The sequence below is a fragment of the Oncorhynchus clarkii genome, chromosome 1 (genome assembly GCF_045791955.1).
Source record: "Oncorhynchus clarkii lewisi isolate Uvic-CL-2024 chromosome 1, UVic_Ocla_1.0, whole genome shotgun sequence".
Taxonomy (NCBI): Eukaryota; Metazoa; Chordata; class Actinopteri; order Salmoniformes; family Salmonidae; genus Oncorhynchus; species Oncorhynchus clarkii.
This window is the reverse complement of record NC_092147.1, coordinates 52,986,591-53,004,109: the sequence shown is the minus strand read 5'-3', so window position 1 is coordinate 53,004,109 and position 17,519 is coordinate 52,986,591. Positions and strand designations below refer to the sequence as shown.

Below are 17,519 nucleotides of genomic sequence, written 5' to 3'. Positions count from 1 at the left end.
TGTTTAGCGCCCCCTTTTTTGGTGCCTTTTCCCTTTGTCATATTTGTTTGAAGTTATAGGTCGTGAGAGGTTAAGATAAATACTAATTTGTTTCAAAATAGAGCAGAGCTCTAGCAAAGCACATCTACACCATAGCACGCTCTCTAGCGCCCCCCCATTGATCATCCTTGAGAAGTTTCGACAAATTGATTGGAGTCCACCTGTGGTAAATTCAATTGATTGGACATGATTTAGAAAGGCACATACCTGTCTATATAAGGTCCCACAGTTGACAGTACATGTCAGAGCAAAAACCAATCCATGCGGTAGAAAGGATTGTGTCGAAGCACAGATCTGGGGAAGGGTACCAAAACATTTCCACAGCATTGAAGGTCCCCAAGAACACAGGCTCTTCCTAGAGCTGGCCGACCGGCCAAACTGAGCGATCGGGAGAGAAGGGCCTTGGTTAGGGAGGTGACCAAGAACCTGATGGTTACTCTGACAGAGCTCTAGAGTTCCTCTGTGGTTATGGTTGTCCTTCTGGAAGGTTATCCCATCTCTGCAGCACTCTAACCAATCAGGTCTTTATGGTAGAGTGGCCAGACTGAAGCCACTCCTCCGTAAAAGGCACATGACAGCATGCTTTGGAGTTTAGTAGAAGGCACTTAAAGACTCTCATACTATGCGAAAGAAGATTCTCTGTTCTGATGAAACCAAGATTGAACTCTTTGACCTGAATGCCAAGAGTCACGTCTGGAGGTGTGTCATGGTGGTGGCAGCATCATGCTGTGGGGATGTTCTTCAGTGGCAGGGACTGGGAGACTAGTCAGGATCGATGCAAAGATGAACGGCGCAAAACACAGAGAGATCCTTGATGAAAACCTACTCCAGAGAGCTCAGGACCTCAGTCGAAGGTTCACCTTCCAACAGGACAACGACCTTAAGCACACAGCCAAGAGAACGCAGGTATGGCTTCGGGACAAGTCTCTGAATAAGACTGCTTGTTAACCTTTTGACTCGTCACATAGGCCGCTGTTTATTATTTATCCTGTTGCCTAGTGACTTTACCCTTACACATACACTACCGTTCAAAAGTTTGGGGTCACTTAGAGAAATGTCCTTGTTTTTGAAAGAAAAGCACTTTTTTTTCCATTAAAATAACATCAAATTGATCAGAAATACAGTGTAGACATTGTTAATATTGTAAATGACTATTGTCGCTGGAAACGGTTGATTTTTAATGGAATATCTACATAGGTGTACACAATTGTATTTTGTAGATGGCAATTTGAATGCACAGATATACCGTGAAGAGATCTTCTGGCCCATTGTCATACCGTTCATCCGCCGCCATCATTTAATGCTTCAGCATGTCACAAGGATCTGTACACAATTCCTGGAAGCTGAAAATGTTCCATTTCTTCCATGGACTGCATACTCACCAGACATGTCACGCATTGGCCATGTTTGGGATCCTCTGGATCGACGTGTACGACAGTTTCCACCAATGTTCCAGTTTCCTCCAATATCCATCTATATTCAATTCTGCTTATCACGCTATACCACAATAAACAAAGTTCAAATTCTGAGACTGAGGCCATTGAGTGATTTTGAAGTGACATGTTGCTGCCAAAATCTGTAGCCCACCTCCGCTGCGCTTTATCAGCAAAATGGACAGAGCCCTCCACACTAAAGCAAAGCTGTATTTGGTAATGAATATAGGCTACAAGATGGATAGGCTGTTTGCAATAGGTGAATTACCCTTTGTGAATACAGCTGTCTTACCAAAATAGTGCAAACTAAATGCTGAAAGTAGAAGCATAGTTATGCATGCAAACAAAAATACTGAATTAGCAGTTTGGATAACTGCAAATGCAAACAAAACGGCAGTACCAAGTTAAGCCTAGTATACAAAATATCACATTGATAAAGGCATGACACAATCTATATTTAGGCTGTATAGTAAACAAACGCAGTAAACAAAAGGTGAATGGCTATTCAAATAACCAAAACAACCTACTACAGTGATGCAGCCATGCACAGCTGTCTTGCCAAACAAATAGGCCTATAGGCCTGCTTCAGACATGGAAAACCATACCATGCCACTCATGAGCTCAGCAACACATTTTGATATGGCACAATACACTTCTCTGGATTAAATTCAACCCACGTAATCAATTAAGCAATGCTAGCCTACCATAAACATGTTTCCTGAGAATTGAGATTTGTTCAAATATGTAGTTGTTATTCTCTGAAAATATGCAAATTTAATGAACATCAAACTTTTGGACCCTCACTAGTTTGCATCCCTTGAGTCTCTGGTGAGTAATTTTTAACTGACTTGCCTGAAAGGACCCGTACATATCCGAACGCGACTGCTGCAGTAGAGAGTAATTGTGTAATTTATGCATGACATCCATAACTGTTGGCTGGCACAATTACCATAGAACTAACTGAGGTGTTGCAGATGGATGGAATTGTGCATTTTGAATGCTGAAGTCTTGTAAATGTACAGTTCTGTAATATGAATCATCTGGGCCTAGGGGTACAAGCTATAGGAGTGGTGCATTCTGATTGATGTGATCTTGAGACAGACACACACACACAATGCAGTCTGCCAGGACAGAGGACTGAATGTTGAGGGCTTCTCCTGATTCAGCGTGGCATTGGGGCAGGTTGCCATGGTCTGGGGCATGGGGCCAGTGGACCTATAGCCTGCCCTCTGCTCCCACTCACAGGACCCATTCTCACACACAGAGAGACAGAGAACTGGCTGTCTCAGCTAGAGGTCGACCGATTATGATTTTTCAACACCGATACCGATTATTGGAGGGCCAAAAAAGCCGATGCCGATTTAAAAAAAAAAAAAAAAAAAAAAAAGAAAGAAGAATGACAATTACAACAATACTGAATGAACACTTATTTTAACTTAATATAATACATCAATAAAATCTATTTAGCCTCAAGTAATTAATGAAACATGTTCAATTTGGTTTAAATAATGCAAAAACAAAGTGTTGGAGAAGAACGTAAAAGTGCAATATGTGCTATGTAAGAAAGCTAACGTTTCATTTCCTTGCTCAGAACATGAGAACATATTAAAGCTGGTGGTTCCTTTTAACATGAGTCTTCAATATTCCCAGGTAAGAAGTTTTAGGTTGTAGTTCTTATAGGAATTATAGGACTATTTCCCTCTATACCATTTGTATTTCATTAACCTTTGACTATTGGATGTTCTTATAGGCACTTTAGTATTGCCAGTGTAACAGTATAGCTTTCGTCCCTCTAGTTAGCGCGCGCTAACTAGCTAGCCATTTCACTTCGGTTACACCAGCCTCATCTCGGAAGTTGATAGGCTTTAAGTCATAAACAGCGCAATGCTTGACGCACCACGAAGAGCTGCTGGCAAAACGCACGAAAGTGCTGTTTGAATGAATGTTTACGCGCCTGCTTCTGCCTACCACTTCTCAGTCAGATACTTGTATGCTCAGTCAGATTATATGCAACGCAGGACACGCTAGATAATATCTAGTAATATCATCAACCATGTGTAGTTAACTAGTGATTATGATTGTTTTTTATAAGATAAGTTTAATGCTAGCTAGCAACTTACCTTGGCTTACTGCATTCGCGTAACAGGCAGTCTCCTTGTGGAGTGCAACGAGAGAGAGGCAGGTCGTTATTGCGTTGGACTAGTTAACTGTAAGGTTGCAAGATTGGATCCCCCGAGCTGACAAGGTGAAAATCTGTCGTTCTGCCCCTGAACAAGGCAGTTAACCCACCGTTCCTAGGCCGTCATTGAAAATAAGAATGTGTTCTTAACTGACTTGCCTAGTTAAATAAGGGTATAAAAAAAATTGGCAAATCGGCGCCCAAAAATACAGATTACCGATTGTTATGAAAACTGGAAATCGGCCCTAATTAATCGGCCATTCCGATTAATTGGTCGACCCCTTAGTCTCAGCATTATGGGTCTAGAAAAGCCAGTCGCCTCTCTCCAGTCACCAGCACCACCACCTCTTGGAGAACTGGGTCATGTTCAATTGAGCACTTCAATGGGGGGGGGGGGGTTCAGTGCTCAGACCGCAAGACTGGAGAATGCGATGAGACATACTTTGGCCAGATGTGTCCACCATATTTTATTGTAGATTGATGCATCATAATACCGTGGTGTTTTTTGGGATATGGTGATGCTGATGGTTCTCTACCCTTCCCCTCCCCAGACAAAGCTCTGAAGGACAGCCTGGACCGGGTGCTGCTAAGCGGGTACTTTGACAAAGCCCAGTCCCACCAGAATGGAGTGTGTGAGGAGGAGGAGGATGAGGAGCAGCAGTTGGAAGCAGTAGTGGAGTTGGCAGAGGAGCAGACTGTCGACCAAGGTCAACATTTTTGACATTGACGTTAATTTGCACTTTTGAGTTATAAATTGACAAAGTTATACATATTTTGATAGCTCAACTGATCACGTTCCTTTGCCTTCCTTAGAAATGTGAGTTTTTTTTTAAATGGCGAACCAATGTAGTTAGCAAAAGTACATGTAAGTTTGGGAATTTGTAAGCAAGTTGTAGGCAATATTAAATGTTAACTGTTCGCTCCTTAAGTTACGTTTCTTGCTGTATTGTTTAGTTTTCCAATTATGACAATAAAGATGTTGTTTAATTAAACATCTTTCGTCCTGCATTCTGAAAATTATTTTTCTCTTCAGAGGGTGAAATAGTTGAAGAGTACATAGAGCCCATTAAGGTGGAGGCTACAGAGGTGAGAGGACTTACTATCCTGGGTCGTGTTCGTTAAGGCATTGTTTTACTACATTTCACAATGGAAATGAAAACAAGTGCTTCCAATTGGACAAATTCAGATAATGTATACATACCTGTTTTGGGCAGTTTTCTTTGATTTCCTACCGACTTAACACTACCCTGTTAATTCAGTTATTATCATGTCTCGGCTGCTTTGTGACGGTGGCCATCTTGTTTATGTTTTCAGTTCGTAAACAGACAGTTCATTCCAGACACCATGTACAGCAGCAATGACAAGGAGCAAGGAGACAAGTGGACGACAGAAACAGAGGTATGATGCTCAGTGTTTTACACATTCCACAAATCATGGTAGGGCTGTCCCAGACAAAAAAACAATATTGGTCTACAGTCATCTCTGTCATTCAACCAGTCAAAATGTTTAAATGTTTATTTTTTCATAGACACATCCTATGTGTTTTAATCAAATCAAGTATTTGCACTAAGCTTATCTGATGCTTTAAGTGCACTGTTAGATATAATTAAGACATGCAAATGACTAGAGTCCAAACGCAGTTGATTTAATTGGGCCGGGCTCGCTGCGCGGTGTGTAAATATAAAAATTACAGCGAGTGACTGTGGGACGAGCACCTGTTGTCTCTCTCTCCTCTCTGCTGCAGTGACCACCACAGAACAGTGTTTATCGTGCTGTCTGTGTTGCTGCAGCATAATTAGCCATTTCTGACTGAAAAGTTACCAAAATCCCTCATTTGTTTAGGAAAAACATTCCCTATTCCCTCTGCCCTTGCTCTCTTTACGTGACATGCATGCGTCAATATTGCCTGACCTATAGTCTATCATACTCACATCAATAAATTGGTTATAACAAACTCGGAACACCGTAACACACAGCAAAATGGATGCAGAGGATGTGACAAATCAACTGGAAACGGGCGAATGTTTACTGGTTGCTCAGGAGGTAAAGGGGAAGTCAGATGTGTGGAATAAATGTGACTAGTCGTGGAAAATACTGCCGATCAAGAAAAAGAAGGTAAGGAGCAAGCGCTGCATGCATATTATGTGTGCCCAGCAGGTGCTGTTAAATTATATTGTAATCTTTCTGACCGTTTGGAACAATGTTAACGAAACTAAATAAATTATAAGTGTACCGGAGAGTGTTTTTATAAAGTTTTGTAAAGACTTTATTACAGAAAATACTAAAGTTGCATTCATTCCTGAATGCAATTTTACAAAATGGATCTGTTTATTTATTGTTTATGCTTATTTATTAAATGGACGCTTTATTTTAACTTTAAATTATTGATTGCATTTCAAATCGTGAACAACTCATACGCTGTGTGATGACATGAAAGGTTTTATGATTGACTATTGTATTACTATTGAAATATAGGCCTAACTAAGTTTACGGTATTAAAACTATAGAGCATGCGTTCTTAGGCCTACAGCTCCATGGTGGTTATACTCAATACTCAATACTAAGCCTACTAGTTATAACAGAAGCTAGCCAGAAGCTCGCCAGTTTACTGGCTAACGTTAGCATTCAGCTAACCACGGTTTGTGGTCATCAGCTATCCTTTAGCTCAAATCTATCGGCAGTTTTGTACACCGCGACTCAGACCAGAACATACCGGACCTATTTTTCTCTCCATATCCCCGGATTTCAATCGCAAGCTCTGGACATTTACACCAGGATCTTACAGCTAGCTAGCTGCTATCCGTGTGACTATTGGCTTACATCGATCCTGGAGCAAACATCAATTATTCCGGAGCTAGCTAGCTTAAGAGTTCCATCAGCCACTCCTGGGCTACAATCCCCTATCCGGACCTGTTTTACTGCCGATGCGGAGCCCCACCGGTGCCTTCACAACTGGACTACCGACGTTATCTGCCCGAGGGAGTTATCCAGCTGGCCCCTCCGTAGTGATGTTACCTGAACGCCCATCTGCGGCCCGCTAATCGTTAGCTGTCTTATCGGCTGCTATCTGAATAGGTATATCGGACAATTTTTCTTGGGTCACTATAACTATAGCTATTTTGCCAATTGGATTGATCCTCTCTACCACATGGAACCCCACTAATCTACCGACGGAAACGCGGACCGACGGAAACAGACCTCATCCTATGCTAGATTGATACCCATGGCCCGGCTAGCTGTCTGAATCGCCGTGACTCCAACCAACCTCACTACTCACTGGACCCTTATGATCACTCGACTAAGCATGCCTCTCCTTAATGTCAATATGCCTTCTCCATTGCTGTTCTGGTTAGTGTTTATTTGCTTATTTCACTGTAGAGCCTCTAGCCCTGCTCACTATACCTTATCCAACCTTTCAGTTCCACCACCCACACGTGATGACATCACCTGGTTTCAATGATGTTTCTAGAGACGATATCTCTCTCATCATCACTCAATACCTAGGTTTACCTCCACTGTATTCACATCCTACCATACCTTTGTCTGTACATTATACCTTGAAGCTATTTTATCGCCCCCAGAAACCTCCTTTTACTCTCTGTTCCAGACGTTCTAGATGATCAATTCTCATAGCTTTTAGCCGTACCCTTATCCTACTCCTCCTCTGGTGATGTAGAGGTGAATCCAGGCCCTGCAGTGCCTAGCTCCACTCCTATTCCCCAGGCGCTCTCTTTTGATGACTTCTGTAACCGTAACAGCAGCATACCACCCTGCATTCCACTGCTGGCTTGCTTCTGAAGCTAAGCAGGGTTGGTCCTGGTCAGTTCCTGGATGGGAGACCAGATGCTGCTGGAAGTGGTGTTGGAGGGCCAGTAGGAGGCACTCTTTCCTCTGGTCTAAAAAATATCCCAATGCCCCAGGGCAGGGATTGGGGACACTGCCCTGTGTAGGGTGCTGTCTTTCGGATGGGACGTTAAACGGGTGTCATGACTCTCTGGTCATTAAAGATCACTTATCACTTATTCTTACTTATCGTAAGAATAGGGGTGTTAATCCCGGTGTCCTGGCTAAATTCCCAATCTGGCCCTCAAACCATCACGGTCACCTAATAATCCCCAGTTTACAATTGGCTCATTAATCCCCCTCCTCTCCCCTGTAACTATTCCCCAGGTCGCTGCTGCAAATGAGAACGTGTTCTCAGTCAACTTACCTGGTAAAATAACAGATAAATAAAATTGTCTTGGTTTCATGCATGTTAACATTAGAAGCCTCCTCCCTAAATTTCACTCTGCCAAACCGGATGTTCTAGCCTTGTCTGAATCCTGGCTTAGGAAGACCACCAAAAATTCTGAAATCTTCATCCCTAACTACAACATTTTCAGACAAGATATAACGGCCAAAGGGGGCGGTGTTGCAATCTACTGCAAAGATAGCCTGCAGAGTTCTGTCCTACAATCCAGGTCTGTACCCAAACAATTTGAACTTCTACTTTTAAAAATCCACCTCTCTAAAAACAAGTCTCTCACCGTTGCCGCCTGCTATAGACCACCCTCTGCCCCCAGCTGTGCTCTGGACACCATATGTGAACTGATTGCCCCCCATCTATCTTCAGAGCTCGTGCTGCTAGTCGACCTAAACTGGAACATGCTTAACACCCCAGCCATCCTACAATCTAAGCTTGATGCCCTCAATCTCACACAAATTATCAATGAACCTACCATGTACCACCCCAAAGCCGTAAACACAGGCACCCTCATAGATATCATCCTAACCAACTTGCCCTCTAAATACACCTCTGCTGTTTTCAACCAAGATCTCAGCGATCACTGCCTCATTGCCTGCATCCGAAATGGGTCACCTTGAAGCTATTTTATCGCCCCAGAGCCTACATTCACTGTAGGCTCTACAGTGAAACACTTCAGCGAGCAGGCCTTTCTAATCGACCTGGCCGGGTATCCTGGAAGGATATTGATCTCATCCCGTCAGTATAGGATGCCTGGTTATTTTTTTGGAATGCCTTCCTCATCTTAAATAAGCATGCCCCATTCAAGAAATTTAGAACCAGGAACAGATATAGCCATTGGTTCTCTCCAGACCTGACTGCCCTTAACCAACACAAAACATCCTATGGCGTTCTGCATTAGCATCGAACATCCCCCGTGATATGCAACTTTTCAGGGAAGCTAGAAACCAATGTACTCAAGGCAGTTTGAAAAGCCACGGCTAGCTTTTTCAAGCAGATATTTCCTTCCTGCAACACAAACTCAAAAAAGTTCTGGGACACTAAAGTCCATAAGATCACCTCCTTCCAGCTGCCCACTGCACTGAAGATGGGAAACATCACCACCGATAAATCCACTATAATTGAGAATTTTAATAAGCATTTTTCTGCGGCTGGCCATGCTTTCCACCTGGCTACCCCTACCCCGGTCAACAGCACTGCACGCCCCACAGCAACTCGCCCAAGCCTTCCCCATTTCTCCTTCTTCCAAATCCAGTCAGCTGTGGTTCTGAAAGAGCTGCGAAATCTGGACCCCTACAAATCAGCCGGGCTAGACAATCTGGACCCTTTCTTTTTAAAATTATCTGCCAAAATTGTTGCCACCCCTATTACTAGCCTGTTCAACCTCTCATTTGTGTCGTCTAAGATTCCCAAAGATTGGAAAGCAGCTGTGGTCATCCCCCTCTTCAAAAGAGGGACACTCTTGACCCAAACTGCTACAGACCTATATCTATCCTACCTTTCTAAAAATCTTCGAAAGCCAAGGCAACAAACAGATTACCGACCATTTCGAATCCCACCGTACCTTCTCCGCTATGCAATCTGGTTTCAGAGCTGGTCATGGGTGCACCTCAGCCACGCTCAAGGTCCTAAACGATATCTTAAACGCCATCGATAAGAAACAATACTGTGCAGCCGTATTCATTGACCTGGCCAAGGCTTTCGAGACTGTCAATCACCACATCCTCATCGGCAGACTCGACAGCCTTGGTTTCTCAAATAATTGCCTCGCCTGGTTCACCAACTACTTCTCTGATAGAGTTCAGTGTGTCAAATCAGAGGGTCTGTTGTCCGGGCCTCTGGCAGTCTCTATGGGGGTGCCACAGGGTTCAATTCTTGAACCGACTCTCTTCTCTGTATACATCAATGATGTTGCTCTTGCTGCTGGTGAGTCTCTGATCCACCTCTACGCAGACGACACCATTCTGTATACTGTAAACTGTCCTTCCAGACTCACATCAAACATCTCCAATCCAAAGTTAAATCTAGAATTGGCTTCCTATTTCGCAACAAAGCCTCCTTCACTCATGCTGCCAAACATACCCTTGTAAAACTGACCATCCTACCAATCCTCGACTTCGGCAATGTCATTTACAAAATAGCCTCCAATACCCTACTCAATAAATTGGATGCAGTCTATCACAGTGCCATCCGTTTTGTCACCAAAGCCCCATATACCACTCACCACTGCGACCTGTATGCTCTCGTTGGCTGGCCCTCGCTTCATACTCGTCGCCAAACCCACTGTCTCCAGGTCATCTACAAGACCCTGCTAGGTAAAGTCCTCCCTTATCTCAGCTCACTGGTCACTATAGCAGCACCCACCTGTAGCACACACTCCAGCAGGTATATCTCTCTGGTCACCCCCAAAACCAATTATTCCTTTGGCCGCCTCTCCTTCCAGTTCTCTGCTGCCAATGACTGGAACGAACTACAAAAATCTCTGAAACTGGAAACACTTATCTCCCTCACTAGCTTTAAGCTCACAGATTACTGCACCTGTACATAGCCCATCTATAATTTAGCCCCAACTACTACCTCTTTCCCTACTGTATTTATTTATTTTGCTCCTTTGCACCCCATTATTTCTCTCTACTTTGCACATTCTTCCACTGCAAATCTACCATTCCAGTGTTTTACTTGCTATATTGTATTTACTTCACCACCGTGGCCTTTTTTGCCTTTACCTCCCTTATCTCACCTCATTTGCTCACATTGTTTAGACTTATTTTTCTACTATATTATTGACTGTATGTTTGTTTTACTCCATGTGTAACTCTGTCATTGTACGTGTCAAACTGCTTTGCTTTATCTTGGCCAGGTCGCACTTGTAAATGAGAACTTGTTCTCAACTTGCCTACCTGGTTAAATAAAGGTGAAATAAAAAAATAATGCCATTACTTATTATTAAAATGACCATCATCATAATAACAATTAGGAGATCAAGAAAAATAAGGGTTATTATTATGAATATTATTTTTCTGACAATTTGAAACATTGTAAGCAACACTATATAAATTTTCAATAATACCAGAGGCTGTTAAAACAAAAAAAAGTGTTAAGCCTTTTACAGATTAACAAAGATTAAAAACAGACGAAATGGTGAAGTTGTTTATCCGACATGCGTGATGTTTGGTGCTCGTAGAGGCAGTAGACTATTAAACAAAACGCTCACATGCAACAGAAGCAGGATCTATTTTAATTATGTAGTTATACAGTACCAGTCAAAAGTTTTGACACACCTACTCACTTAAGGATATGTCTTCATTTTTCTACATTGTGGAATAATAGTGAAGATATCTAAACTATGAAAGAACACATGGAAACATATTGTAAACAAATCAAAATACATTTTATATTGGGGATTCTTCAAAGTAGCCACCCTTTGCCTTGACAGCTTTGCACACTCTTGGCATTCTCTCAACCAGCTTCATGAGGTAGTCACCTGGAATGCATTTCAATAAACAGATGTGCCTTGTTAAGTTCATTTGTGGAATTTCTTTCCTTAATGCATTTGAGCCAATCAGTTGTGTTGTGACATGGTAGGGGTGGTATACAGAAGATAGCCCTATTTGGAAAAAGACCAAGTCCATATTATGGCAAGAACAGCTCAAATAAGCATAGAGAAACGACAGTCCATTACTTTGACTGACCTTCATGTCTGAATCTGGAAAATGTCAAGAACTTTGAACGTTTCTTCAAGTGCAGTTGCAAAAATTATCAAGCGCAATGATAAAACTGGCTCTCATGAGGACCGCCACAGGAAAGGAAGACCCAGAGTTGCCTCTGCTGCAGAGGATAAGTTCATTAGAGTTAACTGCACCTCAGATTGCAGCTCAAATAAATGCTTCAGAGTTCAAGTAACAGATACATCTCAACATCAACTGTTCAGAGACAAACAATTTTTTTTTCATTTTTTTTTTCATTGGCTGTCAACATTCAGTAAAAAATAAAATGGTGTTATCTAATTTAAATCTTGTGAAACGGCCTGTAACTAACGGGTTTTTACCGTCCTGTAAGTCCTCCGGCATGTGATCAAAGCAGCAGGAGATGTATATAAAATTACATTTTGTATTCATGTATTGATTTAGTCATACCCAATGCCTTTTATCAAGATATGTTACGTTTAATTATTAAGACGTCACCTAAATTAAAAAAGTCTCATTTGGACTATATCTTAAATGACCATTTTATGTCATTGTCTAGTCGAGATTATGGGACTGGATACGGAAGGGTACTTTCATAGGGTATACAGCCTCTGGCCTTGCCTCTTGTTCTTCCCCCTCAGGTGGAGAGTGTCATCCAGCAACAGCCTGTACAGTCAGCCCTTCCCCCCAATGACTTGGAGACCCACTCCCTGAACGTATCCACAGTCACACCCCCGGTGGTCAGGAAGCAGGCAGTCCAGGACCTCTTGTCACAGATGCAGGGGCCTTACAACTTCATGCAGGTGAGGATTCGAACCACCACCCTCTTCAAGACTGTTAGCCCACTGAGCTAAAGTCTAGCAATTAGCTGTGGTTGCTGGGACTGTGGTTCAGGCTTGTACAATGAGGCGGTTTGGACCTGAATATTAGGCATTTGGTCCAAGCTAATGCCTGGGCTTTAGCTCAGCAGGTGAACACGATCTAGTGGCTAATAGGCAATTATAGCTTTGAACCTCAGTCACATATTCAGCATAGTGCCATAATAACATTGTTTGCTTCCCTCAGGACCAATGCATTTTGTGGAGTTGTGAAGTCAGAAGATCAAGGAATCAAAGATGTGAGGAATAAAGGAAAGAGTTTTGTTATTCAGCCATATTTTCTACTTCCTCCCTCAGGACTCTATGCTGGAGTTTGATGGCCAGCTCATTGACCCAGCCATCGTGTCAGCCCAGCCCATGAAGCCTGCAGCTCAGAACATAGACCTTCCTCAGTTGGGCTGTCCCCCAGTCCATCTAAAATCACGCCTCTCACCACACAACATCGTCCCGGTACAGCCTGAGCCCATGCAGGTGAGTACGGGTGTTGATGATGATACATAACATGTTCAAATACTTTGAAAATGCAATTTAAAATTTTTTTATATATATTATTTTACCCCTTTTTTCCTCCCCAATTTTGTCCCAAAGAAGTTAAGTAATCACTGATATGACTTGTTTGGATTGGTCAAAGGTATTTTAGATGAGTGATAATTCCAGTGAGGCTGGAAGATGCATTTGATCTGCTCCTTCATCCCCAGGTTCCCTTGGTGTCCCCTACGCCTGAGTCGTACACCACCCCGTGCCCCATGTACCAGTCATCACACACGCCAGAAACACGCCCACATGCGGACTCCATCGACACCATCCAGGTAAAAAAATTATAAAAGGATAATGCATGCCACTTAGCAAACACGTTCATCCATTATCCAGCAACTTGCAGTTGACTTGTGAGCAACTTTTAAGTTGCGGGTTACATTTCCACAGTGATCATGTACACATACAAAAAATAAATGATGGACTCACTGTGGGAATTGAACCCCCAACTTTTGCGTTACTAGCGCCACACTCTTACCAACCTGAGTACAGGATCACTGTATCTGATGGTACTGTTCTTCCCAGGAGTCCATGTCCCTGTCATCAGAGCAGCAGCAGGTCTTCCAGTCTGTCAACGTCTCCAAACCCCCACACATCTCCGGCATCAATGTCAATGCAGCACCATTCCAGTCCATGCAGACAGTAAGGCCTTAGTCAAAACGCAAACAGTCTCTCTTTTGGTTGGCAGGCAGGCACGGTCACGCCGGCAGGCAGGCAGGCAGGGTCGCGCCGGCAGGCAGGCAGGCACGGTCGCGCCGGCAGGCACGGTCGCGCCGGCAGGCACGGTCGCGCCGGCAGGCACGGTCGCGCCGGCAGGCACGGTCGCGCCGGCAGGCAGGCAGGCACGGTCGCGCCGGCAGGCAGGCAGGCACGGTCGCGCCGGCAGGCAGGCAGGCACGGTCGCGCAACTGTATATACAGGGGGTACCGGTACAGAGTCAGTGTACAGGTTCGTTGAGGTAATTCTCACCAAAATTCGTACCATTTTTTCAACTTCGGATTGGCCCTTTCATGACAATGCTTATAGTGCAGAATCTCTGTTTACTACTACTGCCGGCGCTCACATGCAACCTACTCTCAGAACTGGAAGCATTTAACTGGGATTCTTACAGCACTCCAAACCATTCTGTGATGGTGGCAGGGATAGTTTGGGGCTGAAACACAAATCTCAGATTGTAGCTTTAACTCTTGATAAGCCTGTGAGTGACAATTGTTCCTAGCGTTGTTAAACTAGGCTGAACACTCGGCACACCATTGTTTTAACCAGGCTACCTTGCTCCCCCCCTCAGGTGTTCAACCTCAATGCCCCTGTCCCGCCGGCCAATGAGGCGGAAGCCTTGACCCAGGCCAGCCAATACCAGAACAGCTACAGCCAGCAGGGGTTCAGCAGCCAATCACAGCAGCTCCCTGTGGAGCAGACAGAAATGCAGACTGACCAGCTGCAGTCTGGTGAGCTAGCAGGGCTGGAGCAGGTTTTTTTCCCTTGTCATACTACAGAGCAAAACCAAGTCGAGCCGTACCACACTGGCCTGGTTATGCGTTTACCATCGTGCTACTGGAGCTGTCCTGAAAAAGGCAATGGTTGAACAGCGCTAGATGGTGTGGAAAGGATACTTCACTAACTTTATTATGACTGTCTCAAGGCCATTTTACTCAATCTATGTTTCCCTGTCTGTAGTGGTTGGTGCCTTCCACTCCCAGGACCCATCCCTGCCCAGCCAGGCCCTGCCCAGCCAGGCCCTGCCCAGCCAGGCCCTGCCCAGCCAGGCCCTGCCCAGCCAGGCCCTGCCCAGCCAGGCTCTACCCAGCCAGGCCCTGCCCCAGGGTCAGCAGGGTCCAGGGTTCATCCCCGCGGCTGGTCGCCAGGCCCAGTCCTTCTACAACAGCAGAGGCATGACCCGCGGAGGCCCCCGTAACGCCCGCGGCATGGTCAACGGATACAGAGGGCCCTCCAATGGATTCAGAGGTACGGTAGCCTGACCTGTCCTTTACTGTCACAAACTAAATTGTGCAGGGCCACACATCAGCCTCAAGATACACTAGAGCTTTCTCTTGTCTGTAGAGTAGTTAGTTAAATAGACGGATTGAGCTGAGTGTTGTGTATGGGAGAAAGAAACCTACATCTGTTGGATTTGATCTCAACTTGTTTGACATTTGATATCACATGCTTGTTGCACATGTTGGTGTCATCATGGTCTTGATGCTGTTTAATAAGCGAAAGCAACAATCTATGCTTTTTACTGAATGTCTGCGTTTAATTGGAGAGTAATAATTCATTCCAGGTGGATATGACGGTTACCGACCTCCCTTCGCCAACTCTCCAAACTCTGGATATCAACAGGCTCAATTCAACACTCCTCGGGATTACTCCAATGGTGGCAACTACCAGCGGGGGGTAAATAACCTTTGACCTTATCACTCTCACAGGGTTGGAGGAGGCCTTGGGATGGATGTTGAGCTAACATGCTCAGGGCCGGTTTCCCGGACACAGATTTAAGCCGCGGAATTAAAAGTACTTTCAATTGGGGGAGTTTGTCCGTTGAGCATTTATTTTTCGAATTCAAGAGTAGGCTTAATTTAGGTCTGGGAAGTTGACTCGCCCTTACCATAAGGGATCTTGGATTGTCTCATATCTGTTTGGCATCTATAGGAGTTGTTGTGTTACATGTTAGTAATATTATGTGGGCCTAAGTTTGGCCTCTCTTTGCCTGGTCACTGGTCACTAGTCACTGGATCGACTCCTTTTATTTGTTAGAAATCTATGTAGGAGTATTCTTTGAGAACAGTTAGTAGTAATGCTTTGTCTTTTTCCCTGCTTCAGGAAGGTTATAATCAGAACTACAAGCGTGGAGCAGGCCAGGGATCCAGAGGGATGTCTCGAGGAGGCAATGCCCAGGCCATGAGGTCCTGATCGGGCCTGTGTTTGACTGTCCCAATTCACCCCTTCCCCTTGGCCCTAACATTTCAATGTTTGCAGAAACGTCTGGTACGTATAACAGTGTAGTGGTGGACTTATTTACTTGGTTATATTTTTCCTGGGTGGGGCAAGTTGAAGGGTCAGGGCCAAGGTGGGGGGTGGGGTAAGGAACGACTGGAACAGATTTTGACTGACAACTTTCCACACCACACTAAACATTCGAGATATCCAGAATGCATTTTGCCCCATCACTTTTATTTGTCCTTTTTGTTTCTCATCAGTGGTATTTTTCCTGGCTTTTGGATCAAAGTAATGCCTGCTTTGATATTGAAAAAATATTAATGTTTTAAAATGAGACTGAATACACAAGCCAATCTGTAAATCCTTAGTGTTACAATGGTGTTAAGCAAGCCTGTAAACTTGAAAGATTTCATTGATTTTTTTTTATAAAATAAAACATGCCACTGCTGGTCCGAGCCCCCGGGAGTGTTTATTTCTCTTCCCCAGTCCCCCCTTTTTTGTTTTGTTCACATATCATCTTTGTTCTAAAAAGCATTTTTGTTATGTTTTTAAAAGAAGCTCCCAATTCCTCAGTTTGTAAATTGATGTTGCTTCAAGAGTTTCAATAAAGATGTTGCATTACCCATGATTTGTGGTGATTGTGTCCAGTGTCCTTTATTGTTGGGTGGTGAAAGTGTTGCCAGGGCTAGACAAGATGGGTTTTGACTTATGATGGAAAGAGTTGTGTATTGCATTCCCTGTAGAAAACTACACAATCTGAGAGCTGGGTAGGGAACACGGATGAATCAAGACTACATTTCCTATCTACGCTTCTTATTAGCTCAGAGGCTAAATTAAACTGCTTTTACTATGGTGGGTTACTTGTTGAGGAAGACCTTGAAGTGGTGATTTTATTAAGTGTAGTCAAAGATTATAGATATACTGACATTGTCAGGGCAGAAAGACATGTACCATGGGAATCTTTGTACACAAAGCGGCGCTACTGTCTAGCTCCCACCTATTCTTTCTTTGGATTGTTGGATACATCTCATTATTGCAATCCTCTTATGAATATTCAATGAGGGTTGTTGACATCAACCGCCTCTTCAAAGGAGACAGATGCTATGCTACTAGCCTCATGCCATGAAGATGCATATACATTTTTTTCTCAAAGTTGCTGGGATGTCACATAACAAATTTTATTTGATCAAATAAACATCACGTAGCAAATAAGCCATTAATTTGTTTGTGGACCAAATTCGATACGATCATTAACCTCCATCAGAAAACGAATTGCTTGGTGGGAGAAACAACAAAACGCCACCTGCTGGAGGGAGACAGATTTTCTGCCGAATTGAGCCTCTTTATTTTCCTCTCTGGTGTAGTGTAGAGATGAGGCAGTCTGGTTATAACCTATATTTTAAACTGGGTGGTTTGAGCCCCGAATCCTGATGGTATATGAGGTATGTCAGACCGTATGCCATGGGTAAGACAAAACATTTATTTTCACTGCTCTAATTGTGTTGGCAACCAGTTTATAATAGCAGTAAGGCACCTTGGGGGTTTGTGATATATGGCCAATATATAACGGCTATCACTACTCAGGTTTGT

General features: G+C 43.7%; 1 protein-coding gene across 2 annotated transcripts in view; it reads left to right on the top strand.

The window, feature by feature from the left end:
• The window catches only part of LOC139408982 (cell cycle associated protein 1b), a 37,832-nt gene extending 21,282 nt beyond the window's left edge, over positions 1 to 16,550 (top strand). For both annotated transcript variants that reach the window (XM_071153547.1, XM_071153558.1), the window contains exons 7-17: positions 4,203 to 4,358; positions 4,685 to 4,737; positions 4,966 to 5,049; positions 12,222 to 12,383; positions 12,756 to 12,929; positions 13,157 to 13,267; positions 13,518 to 13,634; positions 14,281 to 14,440; positions 14,670 to 14,957; positions 15,274 to 15,386; positions 15,813 to 16,550. In XM_071153547.1, coding sequence (XP_071009648.1) covers positions 4,203 to 4,358; positions 4,685 to 4,737; positions 4,966 to 5,049; positions 12,222 to 12,383; positions 12,756 to 12,929; positions 13,157 to 13,267; positions 13,518 to 13,634; positions 14,281 to 14,440; positions 14,670 to 14,957; positions 15,274 to 15,386; positions 15,813 to 15,902 — 1,508 coding nt within the window. In that variant the 3' untranslated portion in view covers positions 15,903 to 16,550. The remainder of the gene's footprint in view (positions 1 to 4,202; positions 4,359 to 4,684; positions 4,738 to 4,965; positions 5,050 to 12,221; positions 12,384 to 12,755; positions 12,930 to 13,156; positions 13,268 to 13,517; positions 13,635 to 14,280; positions 14,441 to 14,669; positions 14,958 to 15,273; positions 15,387 to 15,812) is intronic.
• Positions 16,551 to 17,519: the final 969 nt, after the last annotated feature.